This window comes from Capra hircus, chromosome 18 (genome assembly GCF_001704415.2).
Source record: "Capra hircus breed San Clemente chromosome 18, ASM170441v1, whole genome shotgun sequence".
Lineage (NCBI taxonomy): Eukaryota > Metazoa > Chordata > Mammalia > Artiodactyla > Bovidae > Capra > Capra hircus.
In genome coordinates, this window is record NC_030825.1 from 12,295,462 (window position 1) to 12,314,127 (window position 18,666).

Genomic DNA, 18,666 nt, shown 5'->3' on the forward strand with positions numbered 1-18,666 from the left:
TACATTTTAAAGTTTTAATGTCTTGTATTTCTTTTCCTCATAGTTTGTGGATTTTTAAAATATTAAGAATTTTTTTTCCTTCCCTGAAGTCATAAAAACATTTAAAAAGTTTTTAAAGTTTTTGTTTTCACTTCTGTATGTAATACAACTTGAGATTGTGGTGTTGAGTGTGTATGGGTGTGGGTGGTGGGGCTCTACCCCTCACCCCATAGCAATAGCAAAAAGATTTAAAAATACTACCTTCTTATTATTGACGGTCCTGAGTATTGACCTCACAATATGGTAGCACTGTTTTCAGAGTAAGTTGGTTTGGTTTTGTATCTAATTCAAATAAATTTCAGCTTTTTCTGTTGCTCAGTTTCCTTTTGTGTGTGAGATTATATATTTTTGCTTAGAAAATTCTCTGTTCTTATGAGTAACTGTATAGTTAAAGAGAGAACTTTGAACAATTCTTGCAGTTTTATTCTGCATTTTTATTATACCCAGTTACCATAAAGGGGTTTCTCAGAGCTGATGGAGGTTTGCTGCATCACAGGCACCACATGCGGTGTATGGAGTAAAAAAAAAAAAAAAAAAAATACACACACGTTTTCTGTGCTTGAACTCATTCTGGCATTCTAGTAATGCCCAGTTATGCTCTTACCAAGTTAGTAAACCAAAGTAAGTGTTTTAAACACACTTAGCAGAAAACAGCAGCATTGCCCTGGGGCATGCCAGGGGCTCTGTTTGCACGTCCTGGCTCTCCTACTCCCTAGATTGTGAGTACAGTCTGATTCCAAAAAACAAGACTTTGAGTGCCTTACAAGTTAGATTTTTATCACCAGGGGGCACCCTAGTGTCATCAGTGGAATAAAGGCTGTGTCTGGGAGTTTGCTGTCTTCTGTGACTGCAGAGGGACGTCATCGTGATTTGTGGCTTTCCGAGACACACTGAATTGCTCTGTGTGTCCACGCCAGTGATAAAGGCTGGGACACCAGATGGGAGTGTTGGAGTCGTGTGTGGAATGGCCTTGCACTTTAGGCTCAAGTGCAGCCCGCCTGGGGACACAGTGCTTTGCCGTGATGAGTGCTGGAGTGCCCCTGTGTGGTGGAAATATGCACTCCTCTCAAGTCCAGAAAGTGGTCAGTTCCTTTTGTTTTCTTGGGCTTCTCTGGCGTCTCAGACCGTGAAGAATCTGCTGGCAATGCAGGAGACCTGGGTTCGATCCCTGGGTCGGGAATATCCTCTGGAGAAGGAAATGGCAACCCACTCTAGTACTCTTGCCTGGAGAATCCCATGGACAGAGGAACTTGGTGGGGTACAGTCCACGGGGTCGCAAAGAGTCTGACACGACTGAGCGACTTCACTTTCACTTCACTTTCCTAAGTATTATGGAATAGCTAGGAGGGAAAGAAATTGGCATATTCATGATACCTTCCTGCATTTTGCAGAGAGCCCAGGCACTGGCCATTTTGCTGTCTCTTTTCCAAACAAGGAATGTGGTTGCCAGCTGTTAAGCCGGTTATTTAAGGCACCCTGTTAAAAGAGAGCCGTGATTCTCAGGCTTGTCTTTCCCAGCTGCTTTGTTCACTGTCCCCAGGCGTGGTTCCCGCCTGTGGCTGAGTGGACTTGCAGTGATGGTGAGCAATATGTGCAGATGGTCACGAAGACTCTGTGCTGGTCAGTGGACAAAGACAAGTGTTTATAGTATTCGATGTGCACTCTGCAACTCCTGTGAAACAGAGGGTGTGTCATGAGCCTTTTGTAGCTGACTGACATGTCCATTGGAGCCCATTTTTAATTTTTTACCTCATTTTTGGATCTGTTTAATAGCAATCAGTATTGGAAAGCTTTCTAATGGTGTTTTAAAATGAAGATATTTAATCTTACTGTCTCCCCATCTGTGTTATTTTGTTAAAAATAGTGTTATGAGAAGTTGCATGGATAAATAGCCTTTTAATGAGGGTTGCTTTAATGAAATAGCATGTGTTGAACTTTAACAGTTTTTTGAGTTAAACTCTGTTTTCCACTTCCCTGGGCAGCTTCCTCCGTACGGCGGGACAGTTCTGTGTGGCGCACAGGCTGCTGGTGACCTCCCCGACGGTAAGCACGCGCCATGGGGGCAGGCTTCCTTCCTTTCCCTTTCTGCTTGACGTTTTTGCTGTAAACTCCAGTAGCTTTAATCACCAAACCACTTTGGCTAATGAATTAAAGTTTATTCTGTGCTTCAGAGTGTCAGACCTCCAAGGTGAGTTTTGGAAATAATTGCTCATTACTGTTTGTTTCCTAAGGATCCTCTGGCACAGGTGTACCCATCACAGCCAAGGCTTTCTGTGCAGGTTCTGGAGTGGGCTCTCTGTCGAGTGCACCAGCTGTTGGGCCCAGAGCTGGCAAGTCTCTGAGTACGTGCTTTCCACCCGGCTCAGTGGCAGCTTGTTTCTCTTGTCCTGAGTTTGCGGTTATGTCCACGCCTGTCATCAAGGCTCTTGGGAATTCAGGTGACCTCTTCACCTCCTGTCCTGTTATGACTGAGTAGCTGGCTGTCTCTGTCCCAGACACTGAGCTGATCACTGGAGGTGATGCTTACTCAGTTGCAGCCCTCTCATATGTGTTACATGTCACTAACAGTAGGGTCCTCTCATCTTGCCGGCTGCCACTGCCCGTGTCAAACCTGTCTAGACCGCTTTCCAGTTTGCATCACGCTCAAGGTCCTCACTGGCCTTGGAGAAGCTGGAAGCTGAACCTTTTCTTTGAGAGCAGTGATTTGGTTCCCTGTTTCTATAGCATTGTCAGAAAGGACTTTATTATAATTTAGATTTAAGTATAAACCTTGCAGAGACCATGTAAACTTTTTATCTGCAGACAAATGAGAAAATGATTTTATCTAAAATTATTAGCAGCTTTATAAGAAACATAAGGTAGAGAAGAGTTCTAATGATGACTTAAGATGAGGATAAAATAAGAGATGTCAGAGGGACCCAGACACCCTTGCCGGGCCCTCCCAGCCTCAGGAGCCCCCTTGTTGTCTACGGGTTGAGGTGCTCCCTGACTTCCAGTACTTGGCACATAGCCGCTGTGCTGCCAGTGTTTGCTTGGGCTCCAGATGTCTCGCCGTCTTCCCTATTGTCAGAGCCCTGGTCCAGGTCGTGCCTTACCATCCTCCCAGGGGCTTCGGCTGCAGATGAAGGCTCCGCCTCCCTCAGACCCCCAGTGTCTCAGCACTTCTCCCCTCTGCTCCACTCCCTCCTCCTCGCTCTCAAGACGTCCCCCACCCCCTCCAGGCTGGAATCCCTGCTCAGTTACGCTTCTTGGCTCTTTTTCTCCCTTCTCCCCTCTCTCCTCTCAAGTCCATCTTTTAATCTGCCGAAAACACAGCTGCTCACATTGAGAGAGGCCAGCTTAAAGGCCCCTGTTCCCCAAGGCCTCTTCTGTCCTACTCTGTTATTTTTATTTCTGCTACAGTGCCAGCTCACTGTCCAGTATCCAGTGAACCTGCCTCCCTGTTTAGGCTGAGTTCAGCTGTGGGTGGCAGAGACCGCAGCTCATCCGTTTCAGTGTGCAGCAGCTGCACAGGACAGTGTCTGCAGTGTTGTAAACCCTGAGGATGGTTTTGGATGAGCGCTTTAGAGTGATTTGTTCTGGCACTTCCCACCACAGCACACACTAGGTGGGGGCTCCTAATGTGGCCTTTTTAAATTAGTCCCCAAAGCGGAAAGTAGCCTTGTCCCTCCTCCCCTCCCATCCCCTCCCCCATCTGGTTATCCTGCCAGCTCCTCTGACCTCTCTGTAGTTTCTAATCCAGATAGATCTCTTTGTGTGTGTGTTGAGGAGCATTTTGTTTTGTAAATTTATTTATTTTTATTTGAAGGATAATTACAGTATTGTGTTGGTTTCTGCCATATATCAACATGAACCTCCCTCCCACCTCTCACCCCATCCCACCCCTCTAGGTTGTCACAGGGTCCCTGTTTAAGCTCCCTGAGTCATACAAAGAATTCTTGTAAAGCTGTAAGGCTTTATCTCACCCACCCTCTGCTTCCATCATTTCCGTCTTTGATGTCTGTCTCCCTATAGATGTAATCCCCTGAGGCAGGGACCTTGCCTTACTAATCTCTGTACCCCTCCCCCTTGATAATAAACATTTTGCACATGGCTGAAAGCTCCATGATTATTGACTTGAGTCACTATGAACTGATTGGAGAAGTCAGCTGAGGAAGCCACTTAAGCAGTGATTCTCAGACAGATGTGGGCATGAGCATCTCCTGGGTGCCTCTGAGCATCTCGGACTTCAGGACCCCATCTGGGCACCCCAGGCTACTGTACTGTAAGTGCTGCAGTGCACAGGCTTTGAGAGTGCCATGTTAGGGTGTGATTGTTGGTTTGAGCTAATTTTCCTTTCCCCAACAAATCCCCTACCTGATGATCCAGGTGCTCCTGAGCTTGCAGGCCTTCCACCACTTTCCTGCCTGACAGGTTGGGCCTGTCCTGACTTCTCTGCCCTGGAGTGCATGCATGGTGTGTCCACAACCCGTGTTCTTGCGTAAGAACAGGAACCGAACTGTTCTGGGCAGGATGTGGTCACACTGTCCACAGTCTGGTATATTTTGGTAACAGCTGTAGCATATCAGAATGCTTCCGTTAATATCACATCACATTCTGGAGTGTTGTATGTTACGATAAGATTAATGATTGCGATGTGGAACGCACTGGGTTGTGAATAACCAAACTGCACAGGCTGCATGGTACAGCACATACTAACTTCACCGTGACTCCCGACGCACATCCCAGTCTCTGAACGGCGGCCTCCCTGCTTCAGCGACACCCGTCTTGGTCCACAGAGCAGCTCTGCATCCTTGCAGCCTCACTGGATGGAGCTCCCTGGAAGCAAACTGGACAGTTCACTTTTAGGGATAATGGAAAAATATATTTCCTTTGGTGATTGTTTTCAAAATAAGGAAACCACGAATCAGTGCTCAGGGACCAGAGGATTGAAATTGTCCTCTCGATCTCTATAGATGGTTAGCTGTAACCATCATCATGTTCTTTTTTCAGGAGTGTTTTGCTGTTGGGCTGGTGTATTCTCCCCACTCCCAGGGTGTGTGATATCAAACCAAATGGAGAATTAGAAAACTATTTAGGGCCCTGGCCCCTCTGTGGGGCTGTTTTTTCTCCTCTAAAAATACTTCCAAAGTAAAATATATTCAGTTTTCTGAGTAGAATATGATTATTTTGGTACTGTGATTTTTTTTTTTTTGCTTGAAATAAACGCCTTGAGAAAAAGTGGGCCCCTTGTACTAGACTTGAGAAGTCTTCAGTAGTGCATGAAAAATAAATTAAAAAACACATCCTTTCCTCGCTTGAAAATGTGTCACTATTTCATCAGATATAAGATGACATCGGTGTTTAGTTTCTCTTGAGAAACTCAGTTGATTCTGAAACTCACCCTAATTTTGAGATGTGATCTGTGAAAAAAAAGTCCATCTTAAATGGATAGAATATGTGGATTGTTGTCAGTGGGGAAGAGGTATTAAAGGATTTCAAGGAGATTTTTAAAGGTTTGCAGTCCTAACTTTATCTTTGGGATTTTTGGAAGCACCTTCCTTATCCATGGGGTTAATCCAATATGAATTAATTTAGGAGAAGTCACAGGCACTCATGAAAGACCATTTTGGGGCTTCAGTTAAAGTTGTTAATAGAAGAGTCTGGGAAATGGATAATTTGAAAGAGTGCTTTTGTATAATTCATGCTTTTTGAATTATTAAATTGGCACAAATTAGAGAAACTATATATATAATATATATATAGAGAGAGAGCGCGAGCAAGCAGTGGTTTTCAAGTCCCCAAGTTGGTCATGTTGATTTTTAAAAATTAAGTTTTCCAAAATATATATGCCGTAGTCTTAGGTATAAAATAAACTAATAAAATCAGATTGCATTGAGAGACATGTTCAGACAGGCAGAATAGCATTTGTTTCCTATTCAAAGTTTCATTTTAATTTCTACCTTAACTACTATGAGTGAAAAATGGATACCAGCTTCTGTATTTCATATCTCCAAATTAAATATAATTTTGTGGTTATTATTTATTTCAGCAAATTGCTTATTTAGCACAGAAATGTTTTAGCTTTGTTAATTACTGCAAGATTTTAAGGTTTCAGTTTCAAAAAGAAATAATTACTGAGACTTTATAAGTTGTATAGCTGTGTTCTTAGCTAGTGGGATATTTACTGATTATTTTCTTTCTAAACAGGACACGACTATCAGAGAATTGAATTTGGTGTTAATGAAGTAATTGAACCGAGTGACACTTTGCCGAGAACTCCCAACTACAGTATTTCAAGCACATTGAATCCTCAGGCCCCTGAATTTATCCTTAGCTGCACAACTTCCAAAAAGCTCCCCGATGACATTGATAAAGAAGTGAACTACAGCTCCGCCAATTGCCAGTACCCGGGCCCTGCCCTTGCCCTGGATGGTGGCTCTCATGCCGAGGCGGAAGCTTTAGAGAACGATGGTGTTTCAGGTGGTCTTGGACAAAGGGAGCGTAAAAAGAAGAAAAAACGTCCCCCTGGATATTACAGTTACTTGAAAGATGGTGGTGAGGGTGGACCTTCGGCGGAAGCCCTGGTCAATGGCCATGCTGGCCCAGCAGTCCCCAACAGCGTAGGCGCCGAGGACGTGGACTTGATGGGGGATGTACCCACGGCAGGGACCCCCCGGACTTGGGGCAGCCCTCAGGATGCCACGGACTTTGTCAGCGACGCTGGGCCTGCCGGGGCTTTCCTCGGAGCCCTGGATGGCGGGGCCAGGACTGCAGGGCAGCCCGAGGGCTGCCCCGGGGCCGACTCAGAGGCCTCCTGCCTCCCTGCCGAGGCTGGCAGGGACACCCTGTTGAGGACAGCTGTGGCTCAGCCCTCCGTGGGGACTGATACTACTGAGAACCTTGGAGTCACTAATGGACAAATACTTGAATCCTTGGGTGAGGGCACAGCTGCCAACGGGGTGGAGTTGCACACTGTGGAGAGCGCAGACTCGGACCCCGCCAAGGCCGAGAGCGCCCCACCTTCTGCGGATGCCCCGGCCTCCGCAGTGGGCACTGTGCCCGCCAGTCAGCCCGCCAAGTCGTGGGCCAGTCTTTTTCATGATTCTAAGCCCTCTTCCTCGCCTGTGGTTTCTGTGGAAACTAAGTATTCCCCTCCCGCCACGTCTCCCCTGGTCTCTGAAAAGCAGGCGGAAGTCAAGGAAGGGCTGGTTCCAGTTTCAGAGGATCCTGTAGCCATAAAGATTGCAGGTATAGTTCCAAAGATACAGGTCTGAGGCCGAGATGGGGGCAGACAAGTCTGCACTGTTATCAGCGATAGCAGGTTACCTGTGTGTTCAGACGAATTTCTGAACAACACCTGTGCCTTATGTGTCACTAAAAGTAAAAGGACGTATGAGCAGAATTGGTCGGGGAGGGATATCTTTTTCATTAAGTGGAAAATCCATGTCCGTTATCAGTCATTTGACAGATTACATTTCCATGCCTTGCCTTCTGACTGAGTAGTTGTGCTCCCTTGTGTGACTGATGGGTAGTCCTGTCTGTGTTCCAGTTATTACGGCCTCGGGGTTGTAATCCCTGAGGATTCCACTCACTTTAGAGTTATTTCGTAGGATATAAGAAAGTACTGTTTTTTTTTTTTCTTTTTAATGCCTATTTTAGGTTGAGTAAATGGATTTTATTCAGTTTTAGCACACCAAGGCCAATTCTTGACTGGAAAAGAAAAGCTGCAACAGTTTGGCCTGAACTTAATGTTTCATTTGATATTCTAAGGCTCAAAAAGTAAGGCCAGTTCACAATAAAACTGTAAAGCCTCATGGCTTGTGTTTCTAAAGTTAAGGTGGGAAGTCAGAAGCAGGAGTGCTTATGTTTTTACACATGCCTAAGAAGCTGGGGCTGTTCTTCAGGACTCATTATCCAAGGAGTTTACCAGTAGCCAGTACTTCAGGTTCTTACCCCATTGGCCCAGTTAAAATGAACTGTCTTTTTTTTTTGAGTTTATTGGCCGCACCGGGTGTTAGTTGCTGCCTGAGACTTTTCTAGTTGCAGCGAGCAGGGGCTGCTGTCTGAATGTGGTGACTGTGCTGCTTGTTTTGGTGGCCTCCCGTTGCGGAACACAGGCTCTTAAGTGAGGGCCTGGTGGGTCAGACGGTGAAGCATCTGCCTGCAGTGAGGGAGAGCCAGGTTCGATCCCTGGTTTGGGGTGATCCCTTGGAGAAGGAATTGGCAACCTGCTCCAGTACTCTTGCCTGGAAAATTCCATGGATGAGAAGCCTGGTAGGCTGCATTCCATGGGGTCACACAGCCGGACATGACTGAGCGACTTCACTTTCTTCTTCCTTTCTTTTAGTAGTTGTGATGTATGAATTTAGTTGCCCCGAGGCGTGTGGAACCTTCCTGCATTGGGTATTAAACCCGTGTACTCTGCATTGGCAGGCAGATTCTTAACCACTGGATCACCAGGGAAGTTCTGAACTGTCTTTATTTAGGCTTTAATGTTTGCTGGTTTAACATTTTGGCGTACCTGACAGCATTTGGCACCAAATGATGAGGGTGAAAGCAGTAACGAGATGCAGAGTGTGTGCTCTCTTATGAACGGCCAGGATTGCAGCAAAGGTAAAGCACATCCTTCTGTTGATAGTAAGATGACAGCAAACAACACTTGAAAAAGTTTTTAAATGAGCATTTTATTCCTTAGACAAAATATATTATTTTGAGTAATCTAGGTGTTGGATTTCTCTTAAAATGAGAAGTTAATTGATAGACGCATCAGCATTTTGGACTTTCAAAACAAATAACTTTTAGGTTATTTGGGTGAATTTTTTATTGTAACTTTTTAAAACGTGTTCATTGCAAGGGAAAGCTGTAAGAGTGAGGGGAGAACAGTAATAGCCTTTGTGTAGATCATTAAGTTAAATGTCATCTTAACCTGTAGTGGGAGATGCATGATCTGATGCTTTTAAAAGCGGACATTCTAAGTTTAAAGTCAGGATGAAAGTGAAAGTCACTCAGTTGTGTCCGACTCTTTGTGACCCCAGGCCAGAATACTGGAGTGGATAGTCATTCCCTTCATTCCCTTCTCCAGGAGATGTTCCCAACCCATGGATTGAACCCAGGTCTCCCCATTGCAGGCGGATTCTTTACCAGCTGAGCCACCAGGGAAGCCCTTTAAGTCAGAAGGCATTGTCATTTTGTTTGTATTCCTAAAATTGCTTCACAGAGGGTGGTGGTGGTTTAGTTACTAAGTTGTGTCCAACTCTTTTGTGACCCCATGGACCATAGCCTGCTAGGCTCTTCTGTCCATGGGATTTCCCAGACAAGAATACTGAAGGTGGTTGCTATTTCCTTCTCCAGCGGACCTTCCCAACCCAGGGATCCAACGAGGGAGTCCTGCATTGTAGGTGGTCTCCTGCATTGCAGGCAGATGCTTTATTGCCCAGCCACGGGGAAGCCCATTTCACAAGGAAAACCTTCATTCCTGGGAAATTTCCTCAATCTATTTAAAAGAAGAAAGAAAAGATTCATTTTAAACGTTTTAAAGGCTTCTAGTCAAATAACTTTAAATGTGGTTTGATACATAGTTTGCTGTGTGTGTTAAAATGTAGTTGACTTGCTAAAATCTGATGGTAAACTACTCTCTAGAACATTGTGAGGAAATTCCCTGGTGGTCCGGTGGTTAGCACTTTCACTGGGCCAGGGCCTAGTTTCAAGTCCTGGTTGGGAAACAAGTGATGCGGCTCCTCCAAAAGAGAAATAAAATAGAGCAACACTGGGGGCTCTTAGTTATTTGTATTCGTGCAGAGTATTGCTACAGTCTAATCACTTTTGAATTGATGGTCCTCATTACCTCCCCCCAAGATTTATTTTTTTAACCTTTTTTTTTGATTAAGTCAGTTATAAAAAATGTTTTCATTATCTGAGCAAAAGTGTGGTTCCTTTTAAAACGTTTCATTCTTTTGAGCCTGGTTATTGAACCTTAGAAATACAGAATGTAGTTGCTGACACTTTTCAGTATTTCTTGAAAAATAATGCAGTGATAGTCACACTGAGTAACTGTTGGAATCACACTGAGCTTAGGTAAAGTAGATTGTTCAGAATTTTTTTCCCCCTTTGTCATATTCCCCTCCTGAGAGGTTTACCTGATAAAAATGAAAAGGTATATTGAAGTGGTTGTAGGTCAGATCCCTACCACAGACGTAGCTTAAATGGTAGGCCCTCTTACTTTCAGCAGCATTTAACTGTGTGAAATTCTAGCTACATTAAAAGATCTGTTGATGTTGGCTGTCAGAATTTGACTTGCATTAACGTTTAAGCGGTTCTGCTGAGAATAATTTTTATGTGTATCATTTTATTTATTAAATTTGGGAAAGAAACAGGAAGGAATAGCAGTTTGAATAAGTTTATTCTCTCTGAGTTCTTAGAAGGATATCAGCATCCACAGGCCAGTTTTTGGCCCCAGGGTCATTTATTTTGGGTGTCCGCATTTCTGGATCATCTCTCTGCCCTGTCATTATGTCTGTGCTTAATGAATGCTGGCTAGTTTTGTATAACCACGAATGAAATGTAACTCAGATCAACTGTAAACAGAAAGTAATAGTCATACACAGCATTTTGGAGTGAAATATAGCCAGATTTCAGTTACTCATGGTCTGTTTATCCATTACTGCATTGCATTCTGCTCTTACGTTCTTTGGTGGCAAGACCATCTTCATGGTGTCGTTTGTCAACATTTTGTTCTCTTCGCCGTTTTTCTTAAGTGTAAACTCTAATTTAAGCAGGAGACGGAAGGGAAAAGCGCTTCCCCAACCTGGTGGGAAGCATGGACCTGCACAGGAGGCCTGCAGAGGCTTGGGGAGGCTTCCGTGTTTCAGGAAGTGGTTTATGTCAGTCTGAGAGGGAGTATATGCCATTTTTCAGTAGGAATAACTGAGCCAGGAGATGAGCAAAAGGAACGTGAAAATCTTAATTCTTATAGCTTGTGTTGAAACTAAGTGCAGAACCTGAGGCACACACCCATGTTGAGAGTAAGTGTGACAGATACAAGCAGCGGGGACAGCCTCAGCTGGTGCTGCCTCCAGAGCCTGGAATGGAACATACCCTGGTGAGTGATGAACACTAAAATCTTCCTGGGCTTCTACTGGGGATCACTTGTACTCTCCCAAACCTGAATTATAGCAAATGCTTTCAGATCACACACACAGTTATTTTGTTCTTTATGTTTTGCTTTCAAAACTATGCACCAGTGTATTCTGTTTTAAAGGTGTGTAAATAATGGTGGCAAGGAGCAAGACCAGGCCAAATGCCCAAATAGGAGCAAGAATTCTAGTCTCAGAGAACTATATAAACTGAGGTCTTAGACCGCTGAAAAACATTCTGTTCTGTGGGGTATTGAGGCTCTAGTCACGCCATTTATTATGAATTTTAGTAAAACGCACTTAATAGATGATCTTACACTGTTCTGGACCTAAAAAATTGTCGCTGGAGAGAGCAATAAAGTCACTACAAATTGGATCTGTATTTCTTTTAAACAGTATACCCGAATTGAGCTTTGCTTTGGTGGTTTATAAATCATATCTATATTTCTCCTGTCCTTGGGAAATAATTTCTCCAGTGTTTTTCATTCTCTTCAGATTCTCCCAAGCAGTCCAGACAGTGAGCATGCACAGGCCCTGAGTGGAGGAGGTCCACCACCTGTGTGTAGACTCACGTGGGCTGAGAGTTCAGTCCACATCTGACTTGACAGGTGTATGTCCTTGCAGGTATTTCTGTTCTGTATCCTTTATAGACCTCCCTATATGGGATTCCCTTTCCCACCAGGAGGAAATGTAAGTTGATTTGCCGCCAGTGGGTAAGGGCACATTCCGGTCACTTCACTGTCCTCCCCTTGCTCAGATAGCCAGGGCAGTGTGTGCTCTTCCACAGTGATGCAGTGAGGAGGGAAGCACTTGGAGAATGCTCTGAACACTTAGGGAGATGACAGAAAGGCGGGTCAGCAGCAGCAGGGTGTCAGCGACAAGCCAACTGTGGAGCCTTCAGAGTCAGTGAGAGTTCTTGCCCTGCATTTTCATGGATTTTAAACGGGAATATGACCTCTAGGTGCTGACTTTAGGAAAACAAAATTTGATACATAAAATATGTAAGAATAATCATGGCTTATGAACTTATACGTTTGACAGTGTTAGTATTGCCATTGAGTTTATAAATCATTTCATTTGAGTGATTTGTGGTAAGGTATGTGGTTTACTATATATGTCTTGAATTGTAAGAAAGGCTCTTAAGCACTCAATGTTTTTGCCTGTCAGCAGATTTCATAAGGTTGAACTTTAATTCAGCCATTTAAATGTTTGAAAATAACGGTTTCAATTTTGTATCTTCTGTGTGGTATGGAGTCAGTGCTGGCATTTTATGCCGTTCCTGTAACACCATTCCTCCGCAGACCTGCCAGCTCCTGTGGAAAAGATAGCTTGAAGAGAGCACCCTCCTAAAGTTACTGTCTAAACAGATCCAAGTAGTAAACTACACCAACAATGATGGATTGAAGAGAAGGCTTTTCAGGGGGAAACTTGTTACTATAGTCAACTTCTGATAATTTGCCCTGAAAGAAGGTAAAATAGATAACCAACACTGATGACTTGGGACCATAAGTCAGATTTAAAGTTTCAACCCCAGGAAATACCCTGCTCTCCCTCTCCTCTTTGGCTGCCCTTCGTGGTTTTGATTTTTTTGACCTCCATAATTACAGTGCTTATTGGACTTTAGCAAAATAGTAAACGGAAACAGTGATGTTGTTATAAAAGGAACTTAATTAAATAGTGGTGATATAAAAAAATTGAAAGTGATATTCATACTTGCTTGTCTGTAAATCGTGAATATTGACTTCTGAATTAGAGCAGTAACATTCATTCATTTTAGGAGGATTCACTAAACAGGATGATGACTGTTAGGATTAGCCTTGTCTTTGCGCCTGTGCTGTTTGGGCCGGAGGAGAGGAGCAGCACACGGCAGGCCCTGTCAGGTGTTAGCATCTGGATCAGTGTGTGGCCATCAGTTGTTCTGGGGGAGAAACACTCAATGCACAGTGTGTTATAAAACTGAACATTAAGAGGAAAATCTCAAGACAGTAAGATATTTAATCTTAATTTTTTCTACAGCCTTTCTTTCCTTTCAAAATGTGACTTTGTTAATGTGCACAGAAAGTATTCAAGACTTAACTTGAAGGAATTGAAGCAAACATTTCCATTTGAAGAACTGAAAAGTGTTGGTCCTCTCAGACTTCCATCCTTTAGTCCCCTTCCTTCTCTCTCGCTTGTTTCAGCCCTTTATTTTCTGAGCAGGATTAAAGGACCCTCTATGAGGAACTGACTGTGTGAGACATCATCCAGACCCTCCCCATTTCCCTGCAGGGGCTGCGCTGTCTGCCCCAGGTTACAGGGTAAATGAAGTGGTGGAATCGGGTGGCAGACCCTTGTTTCCTGGCTTGTCTTCCTGGACTTTTGCCCTTAGTCCACTTCTCTGTTGGAATTCCCACTCCTGCAGGGTTTCAAGGTTTCCCAGGTGGCTCAGTGGTAAAGAATCTACCTGCCGTTGCAGGAGCCACAGGAGACATGGGTTTGATCCCTGGATTGAGAACATCCCCTGGAGGAGGAAACGGCAACCCACTCCACCATTTTTACCTGGAAACAGTCAGAAGAGTCTGGTGGGCTACAGTCCCGGGGGTCAGAGTCAGGCGTGACTGAGTGACTAACACTTTTCACTTCAACTCCACAGGTCGTTCCACACAAACTTATGTGGAGTCGTTTGCCATAATCCGTAGCTATTAATCTCCAGCTTACTTCATCCCACGTGGCTGGTGAACACTGTGCTATCCATGGTCTAGGTCAGCGAGTCACGGTCGGCCTTGGAACACAGTAGGAGAGGAACAGCTGGAGGCTCTTAGCAGAGAGAGAAGCAGTGGGGAAGGAGGCGAGGAGACCTGATGGAGCCAATATGTGTCTGCTTGGAAGTTCTGTCGTTTAATCGAGTAGTTGCGTCTGACTGCGACCCCTTAGGAAGTTCTGTTAACCTGCAGTTACTGAACAAACCACTAGGTGATGCTAAGAGACTTAGCGTTGGGGAAGAAAGAGTGAAGCTTTTTTTTTTCTGTTTGTTTTTTTTTAACCTGCCTGCTCCTTAAAGTAAGCAACCCTGGGATTGGTTCAGGGGAAGGGTTGATGTAGAACTAAAGGTTCTGTCCAATCAGCACACACCATTGTCCAGATAAATGTTGGAAAGGAATCAGCTAGTAGTCAGTTTTAAATTGGCTGTGAAAAATAAATAAATAAATAAACTGGCTGTGTTCACAGATTCCATAGGGCTAGGATGTTTCCACCTGCAGGTGTTGAGATTATTCTGGGCATGTAGCTCAGTGAGAAACACGAGAGGAGAGGTGTATTCCAGCCTAGAGCAGTTAGTTCCTGACACTTTTTGCACCTGCTTCCCCTTTGAGCGTGGAGTTGGCCTTGTCATAAATGATTTTTTTTAACCTAACAAAATACACATCCAAAGCACTTTTGACCATGTGTAAATGTATTTTTTTTTTTGCTTGCTTGTTCAATAAGTTTATTGTTGTCTTATCTGAAAAGTCTTGATAGAAAATTGTGGTTTGGTTTAACTCTCAGCAGCTTGTTCCTGAGCTCTAAGGAAGCTTGCCTTCTTCTGAGCTACCCGATCTTTCTTCTGGGCAAGTGACATTTTGGGATGGTTCCACCTCTTCTTTTTAACTTCTTTCTTAGGCTGCTTCTTATACACTGGATTCTCTTGTATTGCAGCATGAGCTGTCTTATATATCTCCTCCACCATGTCTGGAGTTACGTTGTTCTTTATGTACTGAGAGAACTGTTTCTTGTAAGCATCTTCATCTTCTTCAGTCAGGTAACGCATGTAATCTGCAACGTTTTGCCCCATGATGTGCTTTCGGTGTACCTCAGCATTGAATTCTTTGCTTTCTGAATCATAACCGGGGAACCGTTCGGTACTGTGAGGGATAGACAGGCCTCCATCGACAGCTCCCTTCAGGGCCCCAAAAACCTTATTCCCAGTAGTAGTTCTGGCAAGTCTTGCATCCAAGTAACAGGTGAAGGCACCGGGTTGACCATCAGTGCTTTCCACATTGTACTCATTGCCAGTCATCTCAACTTGGCCTTCATAAATTTTGTCCATACCAAACCTATTAAGAAGCCTGCGGGCCAGCAGCAGGCCAGAACAATATGCTGCAGGATAATGTGTCAGGCCAACCTTCACACCATATTTTGGGAGTTCGTGAGCATAAGCTGCACAGACTATCATATCTCCTTCTATACGGGCATAAGCAATCTGACAAATGATATCTCTGTTCGTTACATGAACAATCATTCTGTATTTAGGTGCGTTGTACTTATTTTTATCTTGGATTACCAATCGTTTCCGAGCATAGTCAGTTTTGCCCTCTTGCCTTCTTCTGAATTTCACTTGGTATCTCTTGAAGTAGGCCTTGTTCTTGACAACTTTAACAAACCCCATCCTGCGGAACAGAACCCCGACTCCGCAGCTTGCCACAGAGCTGCAGAACCAGCATGGCTCTGGGGGGGGGGGGTGGGGAGCCTGTAAATGTATTTTTGAGGCCAGTAAAACAGTTGTGTGGAAGAGAAGTTTCAGATAAGGCCTTGCATGCATGTCCCTGGTCCTTTGCTTTCTGTTTCCTTCAGTGTCTGTATTGAATGGGAATTGATGCTGTCAAGCCCCTTCCCCTCGTAGCCCACCCCCACCTTGGGACGCTTTGCTTCCAGCATCATCAAGGAAGTTGATATTGCTATTTCGTCCCCCCGCGGCCCCCGTAAACCGTGATGAGTCTGCCCTTCCCCTCCCTCCTGCCATCCCGGGATCTCCTGAGCCCCTGCCGTCCCTGTGTGTGTTTCCTCTTGGTGGAAGGCACCACACTCAGCTGGAGAGATTTCTTCTGGTGCCATTTGCTGTCACGCCTCTTGTCTCCCTCCTCAGCCAGGCTTCCTGCCCCAGTGCCCTCCACTCTCGCTTTCCCCTCCTGAGGCCCTCCAGCCTGCGTCTGCCTCCACTGCTGGGTCCAGCTGCCCTGTCCTCCTTGATCACCGTGGTGGTTTCTCCTCAGCCTGTCACTTGGACGGGGGTGGTCCAGGGGCTCCATTCCCCACCCATTGCTCTCAGGACGTACGGCCCTGAGCTGCGGGGTCCCGTGTGCGTGTGAGTGGAGATGTGCCACTGGCTGGTCTGTGAGGCTCAGTGTACTGTTCAGTGGTGTCGTCCGGGCGCCCTTATTCGAGCCTCTGAAACTCAAACCAAGCCTCTCATCTTGTCATGGTCCCCCAGAGCCAGCAAAGAGCCTGCTTGTCTCCATGCATGCCTCCTCTGGGCGCAAGGCAGCCCGCTCAGCTAGAGACATTTTCAAATTTCTGGTGCCATTTGATGTCGCACGCCCTGGCTACCCTGGTTTCTCCAGTCCTTGGATCGGGTGGCGCGTCCCCTCCCCTACCCCCAACCCCCCAGTGGAGCCCTCACTGTGTCATGCCTCCCCGCCTGGTCTGCAGGCTCTGACACGGCAGGGCCACCGCTCGGTTGTCTCTGGGCCTGCAGGTCCTGGTGCCCAGGCAAGGCTTAATCTGCAGCAGCATGGCGTTTATCAGAGGTCCTTATGTTCGGAAGCTGGTTTTGAGGTTTATGACTGTGCCCCGTATGGAGAGCAGGGGTGGGAGGAGAGGACCTTGGCAAACTTAGTCTTAACTGAACAGATTCCATGGCCTCTCTTTTGAGTTGGTCACGTTTCACTTTTTGATAAATGGGAAAATTATTTTCTGTGCTTCCTCAATTAGAGGACAGAGGGCATTTTATCCTCAGAGGAGAGAGGGAGGAAGTGGGTGTGTTTGACATTAGAACCTTGCGAATTAATTTCTTCATTTAATAAGTGTGGGACCTGCCAGTGCAGCTGTGTGTTTGGGAAAGAAAGGCTTCTTTTGTTCTGAGTGTTGCCTTGGGGTCGGTGCCGATATCAAATTCGTGCTCCCTTGTTACATGTTCACGAGTCATTGGAGGCAGTGTCATGTGGCTGCAGGTTATGAATTTTGGGTACTGACTGCGCCTCCTGGCTCCTTTGAGGTCACAGGCACGCAAGTTAACCTGCAGCCCCGGTTTCCTTTTGGTGAAAGGGTATGGTAGCGCTACCCTGGGATCTCTGAGGATTAAGCACAGTGAGTTAACACCGTGAGCTGGAATGCACTTGCCGAGAAAAATTGTGGCTGTCACTGTAAAGGATTTGTAAGGGGACACAGGGGACCTTGTTGTAAAGCATTTCTATTGAAAGCATAAAACATTCTTTTATTGCTATTTTAAGACTGGGGAAAAGTGATATCAAAGATGAATCTGAGGATAACAAAGCTTGCTCCAAGTCTATTCCCTAATACTGTTAATACTGTTTTTTAAGCCTTTTCTGTTTCTCATTAAAACAGTTCTTGTGCTTCCTAGTTGATAAATGTCAGTGTTCAGGGAGGGGGGGCCAAATACCTTTGAAAATTCTAATCATTCAGTAATCACATGATAACGAGCTGAACGAAGCTTTGATGGAGCCTGCCTTCCCTGTGGGTGTGGCTGTGCTCTGGAGTAGGCAGTCAGCTCCCAGAGCAGGAGAATTGCTCCTGAGACGCCGTTAACAGCTTCACTGTGCTCCCATCTTTCAGAGTTACTGGAGAATGTCACCCTGATTCATAAACCGGTGTCATTGCAACCCCGCGGGCTGATCAACAAAGGAAACTGGTGCTACATCAATGCTGTATCCTTCTCAGATGCTGTCCCCAAGGCTGGCTTTCTGCAGCATCCTCTTCCCGGGGCACGTTTGACTTAGTTCAGCTTCTGTGGGGCGTCCACCCCACATTTTGAATCCAAAACTTTGGTTCCTTACCACCCCCCACAAAAGATGATGACTGTCAAAATCAAGCAAGTTTAGTTCTCTAAAATGGTCCTGAAAAAAAAAAGGGTGGGGGTTCCTGAATAGTAGGGTAGAGTGACCACTTACACTGGAAATGTTGTGCTAATTGACTTAATCTTGGTTAAGTCAAGATCTTGTTTATAAATTCCTTGGATATCACAAGGCAGTTATCTCAGGGATTATTTGGTTTGGTTCCTTTTGTGTTTACATATTTCAGTTGTTCAGTGTTCTTGGTTTATTTAGTTTTTTATACTCTTTCCACACTCTGGAGCATCAATTTCATTTCCTTTACGCTTCCTTACTGCTGTTATGTAGACACTGCAAGCCTTGGTGGCTTGCCCACCGATGTATCACCTGATGAAGTTCATTCCTCTGTATTCAAAAGTGCAAAGGCCTTGTACATCCACACCCATGATAGACAGCTTGTAAGTAAGCTGCTGAGAGCAAGTCAAGGAGTGGGCTTCCCCCTCTGATAATTAGATTCAGATAGCAAAGTTTTTGATTTCCTATAAATCAATCCTGTTAGTTCTTTTTTTTTTTTTAATTTACTGTTCATGATTTTGTATGGAAGTTAACCAGAAATGTAATTGTAACATTGTTTTATCTGTGTTCTTTAGTGTCAGTTGAATAAATTTTAATGTTTAGTAATTTGTATCACTCAAAGATTTAAGAATTCACTA

General features: G+C 44.9%; 1 protein-coding gene and 1 pseudogene across 1 annotated transcript in view; one reads left to right on the forward strand and one right to left on the reverse strand.

Moving 5' to 3' along the window:
- Window positions 1–18,666, forward strand: part of USP10 (ubiquitin specific peptidase 10) — a 63,683-nt gene that overhangs the window by 32,379 nt on the left and 12,638 nt on the right. Inside the window, exons 3-6 of the mRNA XM_018061800.1 lie at window positions 2,022–2,082; window positions 6,229–7,269; window positions 17,739–17,830; window positions 18,302–18,411. Coding sequence (XP_017917289.1) covers window positions 2,022–2,082; window positions 6,229–7,269; window positions 17,739–17,830; window positions 18,302–18,411 — 1,304 coding nt within the window. The remainder of the gene's footprint in view (window positions 1–2,021; window positions 2,083–6,228; window positions 7,270–17,738; window positions 17,831–18,301; window positions 18,412–18,666) is intronic.
- LOC102171453 lies at window positions 14,176–15,598 on the reverse strand (annotated as a pseudogene).